The sequence below is a fragment of the Talpa occidentalis genome, unplaced genomic scaffold (assembly GCF_014898055.3).
Source record: "Talpa occidentalis isolate TD23 unplaced genomic scaffold, MPIMG_talOcc4v2.1 talOcc4.9, whole genome shotgun sequence".
NCBI classification, from domain to species: domain Eukaryota; kingdom Metazoa; phylum Chordata; class Mammalia; order Eulipotyphla; family Talpidae; genus Talpa; species Talpa occidentalis.
Genome location: NW_023605305.1, coordinates 83,060,153 through 83,078,464, shown reverse-complemented (window position 1 = coordinate 83,078,464; position 18,312 = coordinate 83,060,153). Strand labels below are relative to the sequence as shown.

General features: G+C 40.3%; 1 protein-coding gene and 1 long non-coding RNA gene across 3 annotated transcripts in view; one reads left to right on the top strand and one right to left on the bottom strand.

Annotated features, from left to right (window-relative positions):
* The first annotated feature begins 1,301 nt into the window (after positions 1–1,301).
* SOX30 (SRY-box transcription factor 30) overlaps positions 1,302–18,312 on the top strand; it is a 41,742-nt gene continuing 24,731 nt past the window's right edge. Inside the window, exons 1-4 of one of the 2 annotated variants that reach the window (XM_037500008.1) lie at positions 1,302–2,283; positions 3,822–4,061; positions 5,294–5,473; positions 11,074–11,566. In XM_037500008.1, coding sequence (XP_037355905.1) covers positions 1,302–2,283; positions 3,822–4,061; positions 5,294–5,473; positions 11,074–11,566 — 1,895 coding nt within the window. The remainder of the gene's footprint in view (positions 2,284–3,821; positions 4,062–5,293; positions 5,474–11,073; positions 11,567–18,312) is intronic. The other variant, XM_037500009.1, reaches the window with a different exon arrangement.
* On the bottom strand, positions 9,269–11,008 carry LOC129145118 (uncharacterized). Its single transcript, XR_008550205.1, has 3 exons — positions 10,916–11,008; positions 10,075–10,155; positions 9,269–9,597 (listed from the first exon to the last, which is right to left on the bottom strand). It is a non-coding gene; the product is annotated as an uncharacterized LOC129145118 (long non-coding RNA).

The following is an 18,312-nucleotide window of genomic DNA, read 5'->3' as shown; positions in this document are numbered from 1 at the left end:
AGGGCAAGGAGGCAAGAGTCATTGCTGTGGTTGTTTCCTAAAACACACCTCTGCCCCCTTTCCTGCCCCACACTGCCCCCTCCCTACTTAAATTTGTATGTTCTATACACTCCATCCAGCTAACTCCTGATTCACTGTCAACTGGATACTACCTATTGGTATTTATGGCGTTAAATCTAAAGGAAATTTGAGGAGGAAATAACCTGTTCTGAGACCATTTGCATCAAACTCAACGGTCACTGCATAAACTTGTAGCAGACCGGCTGTTAGCGCCTTAATAACGTTCTGTGAATTTTCCTGGGGAAGGGATTGGAGTTGCCTATGAGTGCACTCACACACTATTACAAACATGTAGTGAAAATAGAGGCAGAGATTGCAGCGATGTGATCACAAGTCAAGGCATGTCAGCAGCCACAAGAAGCTCAAATAGGCAAGCAAGAGATTTGCCCTTAAAGCCTCTGGAAGGAGTGCGCCTCTTGGACACTTTCATTTCAGCACAGACACACGGATTTTGCGCAACTGACCTCCAGAACTGGAAGTCAGTACTCCTCTAGATTTGTGTATCTGTAAGATCTCGGCCAGTTGCAGTGTGGTGGGACAAGGATGAAATGCAGGGAGTCTGTTTACTGAGCCATGAGCAGGATCCAGACGACAGATGATGGATGCTTGCAGAGAGGATGGCGCTGGAAACCCAAAGTTATGAACGAGCTAGGCACGTTCTGTGGGGGGTCCACGGGACCCTGAAGAGCTGCAACACTTCCTCCCCGATGTAATGGAACCAAAGTGCACCAAGAAGCTCATGGAGCAAACCGCCCATAAGAGGCCGGGTGCCAGGGCCCTCTGAGCCACTCACTGCGACCAGATGGCCCGGAGGTCCAGGGCATGGAACTGGCAGCGTTTCCTAGGCCACGCCATTGTCCGGCGCTCCGGAGGGTCGAGGAGTAACTAAGGACAACGGCCGGAAGAGAATTCGGGAAGAGAGGGGGAGTGAGAGGAAGAAAATGGGGCGCACGTGCCACGGCCCCAACGATAGCGGATAATTCGACGGCTCCCCTCGAGGAATGGGCGGAGGGCGGGCAGGGCCGGGGGACGCCCTGTGATTGGCCGGTCGGGGGCCCCCAAGGCGCCGCTGATTGGGCGAGGCCAAAACGGAAGCCGGCTTTTGAACCGTGTAGGGTTCTGGGTAGCGCAGGCCTTGGAAGGGTCTTAACCGAAAGGGTGGGGGCGGGGAAGGGGCGGTCGGCAACAAACGGCTGAGCTCACAATCCCGGCTGGGCCGGGGCCGGGGCGCCCCCTCCCCCATGGAGCGGGCCCGGCCGGAGCCGCCGCCCCGCCAACTGCCGAGGGCGACCCCTGCGCGCCCGCTGCGCCCTGCTCCGTCCCCGCTGCCCCTCGACGGCCCAGCCTTCCGGGCCGCGGCCGCGGAGCCTCCGCCGTCGCCGCCCGCCCCGTGCGCGGCCGCCATCGCAACAGTGGCCTCAGCCTATGGGGAGGCCCCGGCGTCGGGTGGCCCGGCCGCGGCCAGGCGGCTACTGCAAGTGAAGCCCGAGCAGGTGATGCTCCTGCCGCCGGGGCCGCCCCCGCCGCCGGCCCGGGACGAGGGCGTCGCGGTGTCGCCTGCGCAGGCGCGGCTGCTGTCGCTCAGGCCGGAGTTGCTGCTGCTGCCGCCCCCGCCGGCGGCCGACGGCGCCCCGGGCCGGCCCGACGCGCACCTGGCGCCGTCGCGGGCCCCGCACGTCAAGACCGAGAGGCTGGAGCCTGGGCCCGGCCTGGACCCGGCGCTGGGGCTGCGGCGGGCGGTCAGGGGCGCCAAGCTGGACGGCGTCGGGCCGGGCCTCGACTGCCGCCGCGGGGACGAGAAGAAGGCCAAGCTGGAGGCGGAGACGGCCCTGCGGGACGCAGCCAGAGGCGGGAACGGCAAAAGCCTGGCCGCCCTCCGCGAGGGCGTCATCAAGACCGAGGAGCCGGAGAGACTCCGCGAGGACTGCAGGCTGGGCCCGGAGCCCGCGGCCAATGGCCTGGTGCACGGCGGAAAGGAGGTCCTCCTGCCTCAGCCGGCCGGGGCCTTCGGGCCGCACCAGCAGGACCTCAGGATCCCGTTGACGCTCCACACCGTCCCCCCCGGGGCCCGCATCCAGTTCCAGGGGCCGCCACCGTCCGAGCTGATCCGATTGACCAAGGTCCCCTTGACGCCAGTGCCTATTAAAATGCAGTCCTTACTGGAGCCTTCCGTAAAAATCGAAACCAAAGATGTCCCGCTCACCGTGCTGCCCTCAGATGCAGGTATTAGCGGGCAGGGGAGTCTGGTTTTCAGACCTTGTCTGTGCTGGCCCGTAGCTGACTTGGCGGACCGGGTGCTTCTCAGGGCCCGCTCTGCACAGGTAGCACTTCCGAGGGACTCGTGCAAGTGCCAGTAAAATACACCCACGCAGTCTGCACTCCCCAACAGGAAAAAAGAAAGTCGTAAGGGCCACTAACTAGATGGATGTTTAATAAACACACAGACAAAAAACTCTTCTTTCCAGATAACACCTGTTATGCTACAAATAATTCCCATTTAAGCATTGCGGCTCAATGTTTTTTTACATGTATCAAGAAATAGACTGGAAAAATGATGTTTAAAGATAAAAAAGCTAATAAACAGGAACGTTGATACTGAATTTACAGGAGATTTGGCTTTTTAAAATAGTAAACACTTTCTCAAAAAAAATAGTACATGATCGAATGTAACACTTGTATTCTTAAAGCTAGGGACTTCACAGAAATAATGAAAAACAATGCTGTGAGATAAACTAAAGCAATCTTTTTCAAAGACATGGCTATGGTTACAGTAATCATAAATATTTAATTTTCCAAATACATAGAAAATTCTTATTTTAAGATATAATTCCAGCAGAACCCTATGCCAATGAATGTTGTACAAACGTTGTCTCATTAACTTTTCTGGGGTTTTTTGTTGTTTTTGTTTGTTCTTAACTGTTTCTTCCTTACCACCTCACCCTTTGCTTTTGTAATCTGTTGTTTTTAAACTTTGTTTTCATTTTTTAAAGAAGAAAAAGAAAATGCTTTCTTTACCTATTTCGTTCTTTGTGCATGAACAAAATTTTTATATATTAAGTAACCTTAAGAGAAACAATATAAGAAGAAAGAATGTAAGAGTTGTTTTTGATGAATTATGTGAGAAATGAGGATTTAGCCAGCTTCCTTTATTGTCATTTCATCTGGCTCTGTGTCTCTCAAAAGTCACTTTTGTTATTTTTCTCCCAGGATGTGGGACTAGAGTAGATGGCCCACATTGGTAGGAACTTTACCTTCGTAATGAAATACCTTAAGATAGTAGTATAACATTATAAAATTTTTGCTTGAATGGATGGCATAGTGGCATGAAAATGCATTCCTTCAAACAGTGGGATGGATACCTATCTGGTATTAAGATGACAGTCATGAATTAGTTATAAGTTCCTAACCTCTAGTAATAGATTCTTTGTATGGAAAATAAGCTAGATGTTAGTTATTGTTAGAGGTATTAATGAAGCTCAAAGAAGTAATAAGCCAACAGTTTACAACATTATCCTCACTAAACAGTCCTCAACATTATCACTTCCACAATATCAATGATGACGATATTGGGGAAAAGGAAATTTGCAATGTCAAGTTCAGGGATTACAAGAAGTTCTGGAATATTGGTAGTTCTTTGGCTATATTGAAGTGTATATTTTCTCTAGATATTAAAAAATTAAATATATATGGAGGTACACTTCATTTGAAAATTGTGTGTGTGTGTGGCACATTAATTTAGTCTCTCAATTTTTGTCATGTAGGAATACCAGATACTCCCTTCAGTAAGGACAGAAATGGTCATGTGAAGCGACCCATGAATGCATTTATGGTTTGGGCAAGGATCCACCGGCCTGCACTAGCCAAAGCTAACCCAGCAGCCAACAATGCAGAAATCAGTGTCCAGCTCGGGTTAGAATGGAACAAACTTAGTGAAGAACAAAAGAAACCCTATTATGATGAAGCACAAAAGATTAAAGAAAAGCACAGAGAGGAATTTCCTGGTAATCAAATGAAATGCACAAATCCTCTTTCTAATTTTTCTTTATTTAGATAAAGATTAGGTTGAGATTGAAATTCAAAAATATGTAATTATTTTCGTAATCTGGTGTATACAATAAAAAGAATGATGGCTTACATTATAGTAATAATTGAATTGATACTGGGCTTACGTTTCCTTAAGTAGAACTAAACAGAAGGCTGTCTGGTCTCATATTTGCCTGCTAATGCAAACCAGGAGCTACTGGGCTTAAATGCAGTTTGATTAAATGTAGAGATATAAGCTTAACTAAAGTAAAGCTCCAAAATTATAGGCTATGATTTGGCCAATATAGTAGAAACTAAAGTGTTGAAATCATAGCAACAGAAAAAACATACTTGCACACTAAACAACAGTGAAAATCCGGGAATTAACACCACCTGGATGTTTATATTACATGGTAGCAGAGCGTTATCCTACCTTCTGATTGGTAGATTTATCCTCATTTTGATACAGTTGGAAATGAACCTGATTCCTCCCCAGGAGTGAGGCTCATTGAGATTACAGTTGGTAAATACACAGTCTATGGCCAACATGACCATGCAAAATGGGAAAAGAATTATTTTTTTCTGAAGTATAACAAAAAAGTGTTGGGGTACTGGGGTGGTCAGAGACAGCAACTACAGGGGATCTGTGATTCTCCTGATTATATCGTGAGTGGCTACACTTGCCATAACTCCACTCTCTTGACTTTAGAAAGAAAATGGGTTTTGTGAACTTGAAGCACCTAGAGGAGGGACTATTCCTGAACTAGCCATAAAAACAGTGATCATTTAATTGTAAGTCATAGACAGTTGTGTCATAGAAAATAGGAAGCAGAAAGACACAAATAGTTTCTTACTGGACATTGATTTATAGGTAGACGATAGCTTTGGGATTCAAACTCATCTATGCTAATTTTACTACAGATTTAGTATGTGTCTGTGGGTATAAGAATTTTAATCTTATTCTTCCTTTGATTTATAGGTTACAACATTGGCCAATAGTTAGAATCTTTGTGGATAGACATCCTAACATTACAGAAATGTAATGTAGAACATGTATGGGAATATATCGTAGAACTGGAAAAGATGCTTTAGTCAATAACTTATTTAAAAAAGAACTTGGAATTATTTTTGGTTTTTAATGTTAGGTTTTAATTTAAGGCTAATTAGGGTCTGTATGTCCAAATTAAAGATAGTTTATCTTCCTCTATAGGTTGGGTTTATCAGCCTCGTCCAGGGAAGCGAAAACGCTTCCCTCTAAGTGTTTCCAATGTATTTTCTGGCACCACACAGAATATCATCTCTACAAATCCTACAACAATTTATCCTTATCGTTCACCTACCTACTCTGTGGTAATTCCCAGCCTACAGAACACCATCACTCATCCAGTTGGTGAGTTAGCTTCATTGCAGATTACTGTTTTTTCAATAGTTGTATGAAAACTTAAATTGAGGTTTTGTTTCTGTTAGCCTAAGAATTTCAACAATATCAAGAAAAAGAAGAAAAAAAGTGAAAACATTACATTAGCAAAGAGAAGGGAAAACTGCAGTGGACATCATGCACTGGGGTTGCCAGGGTAGCAAATATTTCATGTGTAAAACCTCAGACCTTTTAAGCAATCAGGATGAACCCATAAGCTACGCAGGAAATGACTGAGATAATTCAATAGGAAATAGGAGTGTCTTTGTGCTATTAGCATAAAAGAATGCTTGCCTAATGGACTATAAGGCTTTGTGTCCTGGAACTTGGTAATGATGACTGATCTGCTAAGACCATTTTCTCTCACTGCTCTGAAAAAGCAATGGACATGATCCACTTCTTAACAAATGTTTATTTTTGTTCATTATATTATCTTTTCCTAAATTTCTCCTCTATTCCAGGTTCTTTATTACACATTCCTGGCGATTCCTTTTTTAAGAGCCCAAAATTGAGAATCTGATATCCTCATACTTTGTTACAGAGCTGTCCATCTTATTTATTCTTCTAGAGCCTGTTTGTAACCATCTTGTACAGAGAACTTTTTGCATTGACCACTTGTTCGTTCCAGTTTCCACTTGCTCATATATTTCAAGAAATAAAGCAACTACTATGTGCTGAGAGGTTTAGGTATATTGAAAATTGACTTACTAAAATCTTACAGTGCTTTCCTCGAGAAAACGTGAGGAAATTTATCTTTTCAAGAATATAAGTCATAGCACTTTTGTTTAATGATTACCAGGCTCTCATTTGTCTGTTTCTTATGATTTCTGCTTTCAAAATCTGTTTTCTCTCTGAGTATTTTTATAGCTTTGATCTATGAGAACTCGAATGAAAGGGTTTTACCAATTATTTAGGTTTTTTTCCCTTAATTTTAAAGGTTTATTTTTATTTATGCATATAAGAACTGGGGTATAGGCAAGAGGTGCAGGGGGTGAGAGGATTCACCAGAGACAGAGTGGGGAGCAGAACTGGCAGATCTACTGAAATATACTGCTGAGGGGAACAGTGGGTAGGACAGGAGAGGTCTGCTGTGCCATGTGGGTTAGCTCCCTTGCCCGGGATTGAACTAATGCCACAGTGGCTGAAGATTGCTTGATAGTGCTGAGACTTTAACCCCTGTGCCACCAGGGAGGCCCCTATTTAGATTTTTAAATAGAACTAATCCTGAATACCAGAGGGAAAAATAATACACTATTATATTGAGTAACTACAAGAAAAACATATCATTGACTAACTGAGATTGTTCCGTGAGTCATTTAAGTTGTCCTGCAGCAACCTCTCCTTACCCCATTTCACTTTCCATGGTTGCCTGTCTTCAGCCTTAGGCCAAAAATATCATATTCAGTAATATACATTGAAAGAGAGACCATATTCACATAACTTTTGTTACAGTATATTGTTCTATTATTATTTTTTAAGATTTATTTTTTATTTATACAATAGCTGGGGTGCAGGCCAGAGGCATAGGAGGGTGAGAGGATTCACCAGAGACAGAATGGGGAGCAGAATTGGCAGACAGACCGAAAGCACTGATGAGGGGAGCAGTGGGCAAGGCAGGAGAGGTCTGCCGTGCCATGTGGGAATCTCCCTGTCTGGCTGGGAATCGAACCCATGCTGCTGAAGCTGCAGACAACTTCACAACATTGTGCTCAACCTGCTGCGCCACCAGGGAGGCCCATTACTACTATTATTAATCACTGTATCTAATTTATAAATTTAACTTAAAAAATAAAAATAAATTTAACTTCATCTTATGTATGTATGTAAGTATAGGAATACCTACATATATGTAAGATTGAGAACCATCTGTAATTTCTGGTATCCCTCCACTGGGCGTTGAAACATATTCCCCATGGATAAGGAGGGACTAAAGTATAGCATTCGCTGAAACCCAAGTTATGAAACATCCTTTTACATTGGTTCATTCATTCAGTCAGTAAATATCTGTTAGGTCCTATATTGTGACTGATGTAGTGCTTGGCACTAGAGGTAGTCTTTAGTTTATTGATATCTAAATATCTAGACACTTACACTCTACAGTCTAATCTACAGTTATAATACCGTAGAGGCTATGAAGGGAAGAGGGGTGATGAAGTATCTAATAGGATTTGGGATGAAATCAGGGATGATTTTAATGTGAATATGGAACCATTATGGGTTGTGTATGTAACATTTTTGAGATTGATTGCAGTAAAGCAGCATCCAAGTTGTCTAAGCTCAAGAGAAAGATTCAGAAACTGATCTGTACTCTTCTTTCCCAGCACAGCCTCACACTCCACCTTCCACTATTTGTAGTATCTCCTTTAGTCTTGTGTTACAAGCTAGGATTCCTGATGCTTTTGTTACCTTGATTTGTCTTACATTTATGATTTCTGTTTTCAAAATCTGTTTCTTCTCTTTGTCCTCTTTTCTAAGATTTCTCATCTGCTTCTATTCACTGTGTGTTTTCTCTTCCCAGAAACAAATTTATCATTATTCTTATTTGAGACAGCTGATATTTTGAACACTATATTAATTTTATGTAATTCTGAGCAATATATGGGGGAGATTTTCTTCTAACATTGGTAGTTGCTTGCATTTGTGATGCTGTCTTTACATAGCTCAGGCAGAATTATAGGAAGCATTTGCGAGCCATACACAATAAAATCTAAGGTAAAATAATGATCTTTGATTTGTTGGCTTTTTTGCTTCTCCTACCAATACTCAGGGGATATGTAATGTCAATAAAGATTCCTTTCTTGGATCTCATATGATAAACAGATAGTTATCCTATAAACTTGTTATCCTATAAACAAGTTATTCTATAACTTGGAAATTGTTTCCCTAGATACATATCTTATATCTATCCTGCCGACCATATAGCTTTGAAATATGTTTTTTTGTTCTCATCAGCTAGTCATTGTGTAACTTAGAGGAGTTAGTACCATTTGCAAATTTGGACATTTTACTGTATATTTCTTACTCTAAATCATTTATAAAACCATTAAATAAGAAGAAATTATAATGTAAATCTCTGGGGTTGGGAGGAGATCATACTTTCAATCTCTTGTCTATAGGTGTGACTTTTTATACTTCCCTTTAAAAATTTCTCTTAATTTTATGTTATATTCTAAATATAAAGTCCTGGTAATTTTGCTTTTCAAATTTGTTTGCTTTATTCCCATGCAGAAAGATATTAAGTTAGTAAGGTATGATTTATCTCATATAGGTACAGTTTGCTTTTTAGCATGCTTTGTGTATTAATATGTTGTGTAGATTTTGTTGTTCAGCTTTCTGGTATAGAAAATTGACTTGCTGTGTTTATAGCATTTGTATGTATATGTTTGTAAATGTAGTATATGTACATTATATATGTTTGTAGATATAACATATATAGAATATACATAGTTTTCAAGGTTTCCATTACAGAAGCTGAGATTTATGTTTTGTTTTTTTTAAAGATTTATTTATTTGTTTATTTATTTATACAATCACTGGGCACAGTCAGAAGCGCAGGAGGTTGAGAGAATTCACCAGAGTCCGAGCAGGGAGCAGAACAGGCAGAAGGACCGAAGTACACTGCTGAGGGGAGCAGCGGGCGGCAGGAGAGGTCTGCGTGCCATGTGGGACCCTCCTCCAGTGGCCGGGAAGCACCCGGGAATCGAACCGGTGCTGCAGAGGCTGCGGGCAGCTTCGCAACCCAGCGCTCAACCACTGCGCCACCGGGGAGGCCCTGAGATTTGTTAACTCCAAAAATGCTCTGGCAGAGAGACCTTTTGCATCTATAGTGTTTTCACAGTTCTTTGAATTTCTCTACAGTTCTTAGTTGAATGCCCCCTGAGATCTAGTTCTATTCATTTTGTCAATTTGGATTAGAACACCTGTGACCTTGCTCTTATAATGCAGTTGGTCTGATAATTTAACCTTTCTGCTGTGAAAATGAACTGGGGCTAGGAAACCTTAAGGTCTTCTTTAGTCAGAAGGGGTTTATGAGTCTATGTTTCTTCCTTTCAGATGTCTTTTCTACTGTAGTGACTGCTCCAGTGATATTCTTCTTTCTGTAAAAGCATTTAAAGAGTATTGATTTTAAGGTTCCTCAGTTGTGACTGCTATTTTCCTTCAGAAAATGCCAACATTTTTATTTGCATATGGCTCCCACACTAGGGCGTCTCCATTTTACACATTTGGGCAAACTTTGGCTTCATTTTAGAAAACTCTCTTTTCTGTTTACTTGATCCTTTAGCCATAACAACTTTCTTATTTTTGAAGCACATTTTTTTCAGCATTGAAATATAAAATAACTTTCACTTAGTATGTTTTAAAATATTTCATTTATCAGGGACCAGGAAAAAGACTAATTGCAATAAGGTAAAAATCAAAATCAACAAGCAACTATAGACCAGAGACACACTACAGTGGGGGACAGGGGGAGGAGAAGAGAAATTAGGGTCAGAAAAAGGGGGTGGGAATTGTATGGGGAATATAACCAAAATGAAAATGCATACATTATGCAAAAATGGAAATATTAGACCCACCTTCCTTTCAGCTTCCTTTCAGCTTCTAAGTGTAGCTTGTTCTTACGCTGCATCCTCTTTACTAACAGAGACCTTATTGCACTGGAATAAATTAGATCATGAATCCATTGCTCTGGCTTCTTTCTGTATTTCTTTGGAAAAGATTAATTCAATCTAGACTGTGTGTGTCATTTGCCTGCAGACCTCTCTTCTTCAGAAATAAAAAGACCAAGTCCATGCCTGTCACATGATGTTGATGTCTTAGTCAACAAGTCCTAGTCTCCCATAGGAATTGCTTTCTGTGTTTATACTGAATGCAATATGGTGAAAACATTTTACCAATTATTTCATTAGTTTTTTAATTAAAAATTGAATGTCATTCATAATTTAGTTTAATGGAGAAGTGTACATAGTAAATGAAAAATGACCCATACCTCTGTTCTAAGATCTCTATTAATATTTTAAAAATTAATGTATTTTAAAAGTATAAAATCTAAATGGTACTTATAGGCATATAATGAAAGGCAGGCTAGCTTTTCCTAAAGCCTTGCATCCCTGCCCCTCTTTAATTGTAAGCACTGCTAATAATTTCGTATTATTTCTTTTATAAACATTTATAATATATATCATATACATGCCAGCATTTGTGTATATGCACTTTTTACTCAATCACTCAGAAATTTCTTTCACTTATTTTTTCATCCAAAAATATTTGTTGAGAGCTTATTATGTTCCAGGTAGAATTTTGAGCTCAGGTGATAACAGCAGTGAATAAAACAGAAAAGCTCTCTCCTTTTGTGGCACTTAGAATCCAGGTGGGAAAGAAAAACAAAACGTAAAATGAGTAGGCAAGGTGACTTACCTTTGCTCAGAATGCTACCAAGTGATTTCATGTGATGATGCTGTTAGGAAAGGTGGTCAGTTAAGACTTCCAGTTGTAGAGGTTATTAAACGTTACTGATGAAAAGAAAAACTGGAGTGACTCAATGAATGCCTGAGTGTGCTATTTTATTTCTAAAGGTGAAGCCCCACCTGCCATCCAGCTGCCCACACCTGCAGTCCAGCGCCCAAGCCCTATCACACTTTTCCAGCCCAGCGTGTCTAGTGCTGCCCAAGTGACCAGCCCGGCTCCAAGTCTGCCCCTTCGCCCTGCACTCCCACCCCAGCACTTTTCAGGGCCCACCCAAACGGACACTCATCGGCTACATTCCGGAGCTAGTCGTTCAGTGAAAAGACCCACACCCATCTCTCTGGAGAGCACCAACAGGATTCCAACCAGTGCAAGCACTGCCCACACCAGATTTTCCACCTCCACCATCCAACCTCCCAAGGAGTACCCCAGCGTCTCCACATGTGCCCGAAGTGCTCCGATGCCCCAGGCTCCTCCAATTCCACACTCGCATGTCTACCAGCCCCCGCCCCTTGGCCATCCAGCGACGTTGTTTGGGACGCCACCTCGATTCTCTTTTCATCATCCTTACTTCTTACCTGGACCTCACTACTTCCCATCAAGGTAAGTGAACCAACTTTTTTACTTTTATCTAAAAATACATACAACTAATGAATTTTTGACCTCTGAGGGTACCTCTTGTTGTTGAAAAGGGGACTTCCTTAATTCTACTTAGAATCTAATTTAGATCAGAAGCTAAATAGATGTCAATCATGGAGCCTTGCATTGATGATGGAGGGCCAGAGGAGCCCTAGGGGAGCCAAGAGAGTGCATGCCCATCCGAGAATGAGGCTCCAATGTTATCAGACCAGGTGTTTCAGCAGAAAATTCAGTTATAAGGAATGGATCTTGAGGTCATCTAGTTAAAACCCCTTATTGTATAGAACTGTATGTCTCAGGCTTTTGTATGTATAAGAATCATGTGTGGTGTTGTTAAAAGGCAGGTTCTGAGTCAGTAAGTCTGGGATGTTGAAGTCCTGAGATTCTGCATTTCAAACCTGCTCCCAAGTGGTGCCAATTCTGCTGGCTTGTGGACCACTATGAACAGCAAGAGTATAGAGGAGAGCACTTGGTTTGAGATTAAATAAATGACTTGTCCAAAGTTATAGTCCCTCCCAGTGCTCTTTCATAGGGAAGTATCTATGGTGAACAAATTTGTAACTTTTTGGATTGGAATGATGGGATTTAACTCCCTTGCAAGCATTCTGGTAGAGTAGTATTAGCCTCGACCTGTCAATTCTAAGTGTATAGAAAGAGGTGGCTTCTATTGAGATTAGGGTGTTATGTGTCTAACACCAATTGTCTGCTGTCACTTGTTTAGAAAGTAAAACCTCTCCCCATTTGGGTTTACCAACACACCTTAGAGAAAAACAATTCATTATGGGATTGCTTGCTTCCCAGTCTGGAAGCAAGTGGACTGGAAGAAAGTGGAACGAGGAGGTCAAGTCAGGAGAAGGTGAAAGCTTGATATCTGGACTTTGTTTTCTTTTTCCCTGGAGGTTCTTTTTCACTCTAGCAGCTTTCACAAGTGTTTCAGTTTAAGGAATCAAACCTAAAGAGACTCCTAAAACTAGAGGTTGAGAATCTCTTCACACTGCTATCGGCTAGGATCTGGGATTTTATAAGAATTTTAGGAAATTTTACAATATTTCCTAGTTATAAGAAAGTGCTAAGGACATCAATGGAATTTAATACATGAATAGATTTGAGATGATCAACTTTATTAGACATTTGAGGTCCACAAACTATAACTACCGAAATACTATGTTATGTAATTTATTTAGGAACACTGAGAGACTTAGACAGTATTTCCTCACAGGAAAGGATAAAAGGAGGCAACGAGGCTGTGGTCCATGACTTCAGTCTGTTTTTTGCTATTTTTTGTTTTTTCTTTCTAGCATTTTGAGAGTAGGCATTTTTATGAGTAGCTCTCACAACAATCCTGTGTCTTGGGTATATAACTTACCTACTTTTTCAGATAAAGAAATTGAGCAGATGTTGAATAGCTATATTAAGGCCACGCAGCTAGTAATGACAGAGCCAGTAGTCCTGGATTAGTAGTCCATTTAGGACTATCTGTCTGACTTTGAATTCCATGTTTGTTGTGTTCAAACATGTTTGTTTTGTTCATATGTAAGTTGGTTCTCTGAGTGTAATGACGTCTTTTGACTGGCAGCTGTTAATTGCTAGCAGAGAATCATATGGAAAATAGGTATTTTTGAATACCAAAGCATGTAGTCAAGTGGACTTTAGGCAGCTAACATTTCCTTATAAGTAGATACAATCTTAGGAAGTTAATCTTCTTAAGGATTTTACTTTTAATGTATGAATCATCTGATAATTTAAAGAACATTTTCAAAGGGAGTGCTGGAAAGTGACTCCTTAGAAAACGTCAATATACCATTTCTTTAGTAACATTATTGCTAATTGATAGTAATGCTAACTGAGCAATCAAATGAATTAATTAATAATACAATATGGAATTTTATTTCATTTAAGAAAGTAAAAGCAGTATGTCAGCTATAATTATTAGGCTGCATATAATTTTCCAAAACAAAAGACCAGCTTTACATATTATAGTATTGCTTAAATGCCTTTCTAACTTCTGCAAGTATGTATCTGATAATTTTCCCAAGGAATGAATAATCTTACTTATGCTTGATGAGATAGGTTATCTCAGTAAAATCCAGCCAGCCTAAATAAATAACAAAATTAATTAATTCCCTCTCATTTTTTCTATTGAAGAATCTACAGAATCTGATCTTCAATAGAAGAGAAAAATCTTATATAACGAATATTTTTTCCCAATCTAATTAATTTATGTGTGGAATCATCCAACCATTTCAATACCAGTATTGTGATGACAATATATAACTCAAATATATGCCAATAATGATATGATATCTATGATATGAAGATTTTATGTATTCTGTATATGTGCTCATGCCAGTTCCATTTTGTCTTCTGTATCTGAAGTAAAAACCAAGGTGGTTAGCTGGTTTAATCAACGAGTCATTTTATGAAACATATGGGTCCTTAGAAGTACTGATTCCTAGATCAGAGGGCTAACATTTTCCTGCTTTCAAACCTTAACCATCTTTATACTGTGCTAATTGAAACATTTTTCTTTTACACTACATTAATTTCTTAGTCTAGTTCTGCACTCCCCTGCCCTTTTGCCTCTTCCTCTTTCTTGCAGTATTTATACTATTCACATGCACAAGAGAAATCTAGAATCTTGTGTTTTTGGCCATTGAGTAAATGTATGTGTTTTAAAGTCTATTGCAATTGGGGGATAGAGACTGGATATGAAAGACAAATGTGGGGGCATTCTTTAGTTTGAAATATTCAGAACATATAAATATTTGATTATAGGTAACTAGGGAAGGTAAGTTCAAAGAATTCCTTTGTGGGAGTATATAGGGTCTTAATTATAAAATTTTAGGCAGAGGGATCAAAGATTAAAAGCAATTATCCTTTACCATTGTTTGAGTTAGAGATCTATTTAAGATATGATTGAAGTTATGGTATCATTGCACCTATATATGCACACTGCATACATACATAATCTTTTGCTCTATTCTAGGGAGGAGGAAACAATGGTTCCGACACACATTATAGTTTTAGCTATCAAGTAATACCTACTAATGTGCTATCTAGAAATGTTGTGCTTAAATATGAACAATTTAATACTTAGCTGAATTCACCAGAATGGAAAATTAATCCTCCTGTGCCAAAATGACCAACAAGTTGAAAACTAGTAAAGTGGTACTAGAGGTGGTTTTCAAATTAAAAAATGTCTCAACATGGGCCTCCCTTGTGGCCTAGGGGTTAAGTCTCAGCACTGTCACTTCTGCTCTCTGAGTTTGATCCCTGGCCAGGGAGCTAATGCACATGGTGCAGCAGACCTATCCTATCTCACCTGCTGCTCTCCTCAGCAGTGTATTTCAATAAATCTGCCTGTTCTGCCCCCCACTCTGTCTCTGGTGAATCCTCTCACTCTCCACACCTGGCCTTCTATGGGTAAATAAATAAATAAATCTTTTAAAAAAATGTTTCATCATTTATAAACTTGTGTTTTTACACAAGGAGAGGCAATAAAGTCTTGACACCCTGATCAACTTGAGAAGTTGAAATTGAAAGTTCCCATAAAGCCAGGAATTTGGAAGAGCTTTTCAACCTTGAATAAAGGAATGGAAAATTTTTATCACTGATTCAAAGAAAGCACAAAGAAAAAGTTGTTTTTTACCCAGGGCTATCTAGCAAAGAACAAAGTCTTCTGTTAGTAACCAAAACTGCAAATTGTACTGTACATTAGCTCAGAATCTAAAATCACCCTACACATTTGACACACTGAGAAATTATTAACATACAAATAAATTCTATACTGATATACCTGGAGCACTTGTCCTAGAGGAACACGTCCACCATCCAGACCACTTAAGATTTCCAAAGGAGAAAAATTGTCGTTAAAGATGAGCTTTAAAAAATTATATGAGAAAAATACTCGTTATAAGAACAAAAGGCAATAGACCTACAAATAGGAAGAGTAACATCCCCAAGAATGTGGGAAAACTGAAAAGCAGGAAGAGACTAAAAATCAATATTTCAAATTATGAAAGAGGACTTCTATTCCAGCCAAGCTGAACTAATAGGAACTGAATTTACCTTCAGTGAAAACAGTGAAAAAAATATTGAATACATTGTATTTAAGACAATGTTTATTAGGCAATGAAGGATAGAATTATGAAACAAATGAGGTAAATCTTCTAGTATTCTCAGTTTACTAGCCTAGAAGCCTTGAGACAAGGAGAAGAAACACAGCAGATCTTATCAGACTCCCCAACTTGAGAGGGAGCTGAGAGTCCAGTGATAGCATGCAGCTATGTTTCTCTCAAGATAGAATATTGGAGAGAAGAGAGCTGCAAAGAGCAAGAACTCCAGATATTTGATAGATTCCTTCTAGAATTCAATATTCAGCTAAATACTGATCAGTGTATTCTTGTGAGGAAAATAACTCAAAGTTGTTAAAAGAACCTCCTGAAAGATTAGCTATAGCAGTGACTAGGACTAAGGGTAGTGCTTGTTCCTGCCTACTAGATTAGAAAACCTTGATGTAAGGTATTGAGTGCTCAGAAAGGTCTTGTTTCAGTTAACTTTAAATGTTGCTATAGCTCCATCTAAACATTCTTAAAATCAAGACCTGAAATGATCAAACTGTTTTCAAGTAACCTGTGTCCAGAAAATTAGTTCAAGACTATTTATAGAATTAATGTGATTAACAAGCTAAATGAGAGGGAGTTCCATTTTGAGGATGAAGGTATGAGGACTTCATGAACCTGCTTTATTTTAAACTTTATTTTAAAGTTAACTTTAAAATAAAACCAACCATCTTAAGTTTCTGGGTAATGTCCTAAAAGATATGCAGCAAAAGAAGAAATATTTATTCAAGAATATACCATGAAACTCAGTAAGGACAGCAAGAGTCTATGGCATTTGAACCATGATATATACCATCCCTCATCCATACCCCTTATTCAGTTTGATGGGCAGGTATGACCAAGCTTTCCCCCTTTGATTCCTAATCAGGGGATATAATTTCTCATTTGCTGACTCTGGTAAGAGAGACTAAATTAAATGTGGATATAGTCAATATGTCCTTTTTGTCACTCGGCCACTAGTTATAGGATAGCAGCTTGACCCCAAGGATGATTGGGGAATCAGGGACTGATGATACAGGGAATACTATAACTCTGAGCATCTTTGCCCTGGGTCACTAGTAAGAGAGATATTATGCTTTGTGAAAGACAAGCCAAGAAGACCAATGATTTTTGCCAAGGAAGAGAGTCAATTCGTAAGAATGGATTACTCAGAAGCTCTTCCCAAGGGAAGATGACTTTACTTGACAGTGTAGGGAAGTTCAACCCACAGCACCCTCTTGCAATTAATGGGATTTTGGTGGTAAGAAAATTAAAGAGGCTCCTCAGTTAAAAGCAGCAAGGTAACCATAGGCCTGCTAGTATAACAGAGAGAACTAGATAAAGAGACAACTAAGAAAAGCCTTCCTGGAGTCAGAACGAACTTCAAAGTATCCCCAAAGACGGCTTGCATTTTATTGGATCAGACTGTGGAGCAATATCTGCATTGTTGAAAACAATACAGCAATCAGAGTCTGACATTGGATGTGATAGTAAATGAGACAAACAGTTTCACAGAAAAATTGGAAAAAGAGATAGATTCTTGCTAAAATCAGTGTAATCCCAGGGTGACTGTATTCATGACCAAGTCTGTGCCTGATAAGGAGTGACATTCAAGTTTTCACACTGAAGAGGAAATCACTAAAATAGTCTAATCAAGTCAAATAAACTTAACAAATAAACAAGCAAACAACAGTAAAAGTGAGCCCTGAGCCCTTGACCTCCCCTGGAGGCGCAGGCGGTTAAGTGCCGCGCTGTGAAGCTGTCTGCAGCCTCTGCAGTGCTGGTTTGATCCCGGTTGGCCGGCTGGTGAGGGTCCCACATTGGCATGGCATACCTCTCCTATCACGCCTGCTGCTCCCCTCAGCAGTGTATTTCATCAGTCTGCCTGGTTCTGTTCCCCGCTTTGTCTCTGGTGAATCCTTTCACCCTCCTGCACATCTGGCCCATACCCTGGTTCTTGTATAAATTAAAAAAAAAAAAAATGAGCCCTTGAGAATCATGGTAAGGGAATCAGTATCCAGAGTTTCTACAGTATATTACCTAAAATATCCAACTTTTAACAAAAAATTATGAGACATACAAAGAATCAGGGACACAGGAAAACCATCATAAATACATTCAAACAACTAAAAGAAATAATTCTTAGAGAAGTAAAGGAAATTATAATGATGTTGCCCTAGAGAGAGAATATCAATTAAGAAGTAAAAAGCTACTGGAAGACAATTGGATCAATGAGGAGATCAAAGAAGGAATTAAAAAATACCTTGAGATGAATGATAATGAGGACACAACTCTACAGAATGTATGGGACACAGCAAAAGTAGTTATAAGAGGAAAATATATAGCAATACAGGCTCACATTAAGAAACAATATATAGCAATATATACTTACCTCAAGAAAGGCCTCCCTGGTGGCACAAGAGGTTAGGATGCAGCCTATGAAGCTGTCTGCAGCCTCTGCAGCATGACTTCAATCCCCGGCCGGCCAGGGAACAACCCATAAGGTGCAGCAGACTTCTCCTGGCTCGCCCTCTGCTGCCCTCAGCAGTGTATTTCGGTAAATCTTCCTGTTCTGTTTCCCGCTCTGTCTTTGGTGAAGCTCACCCCCCA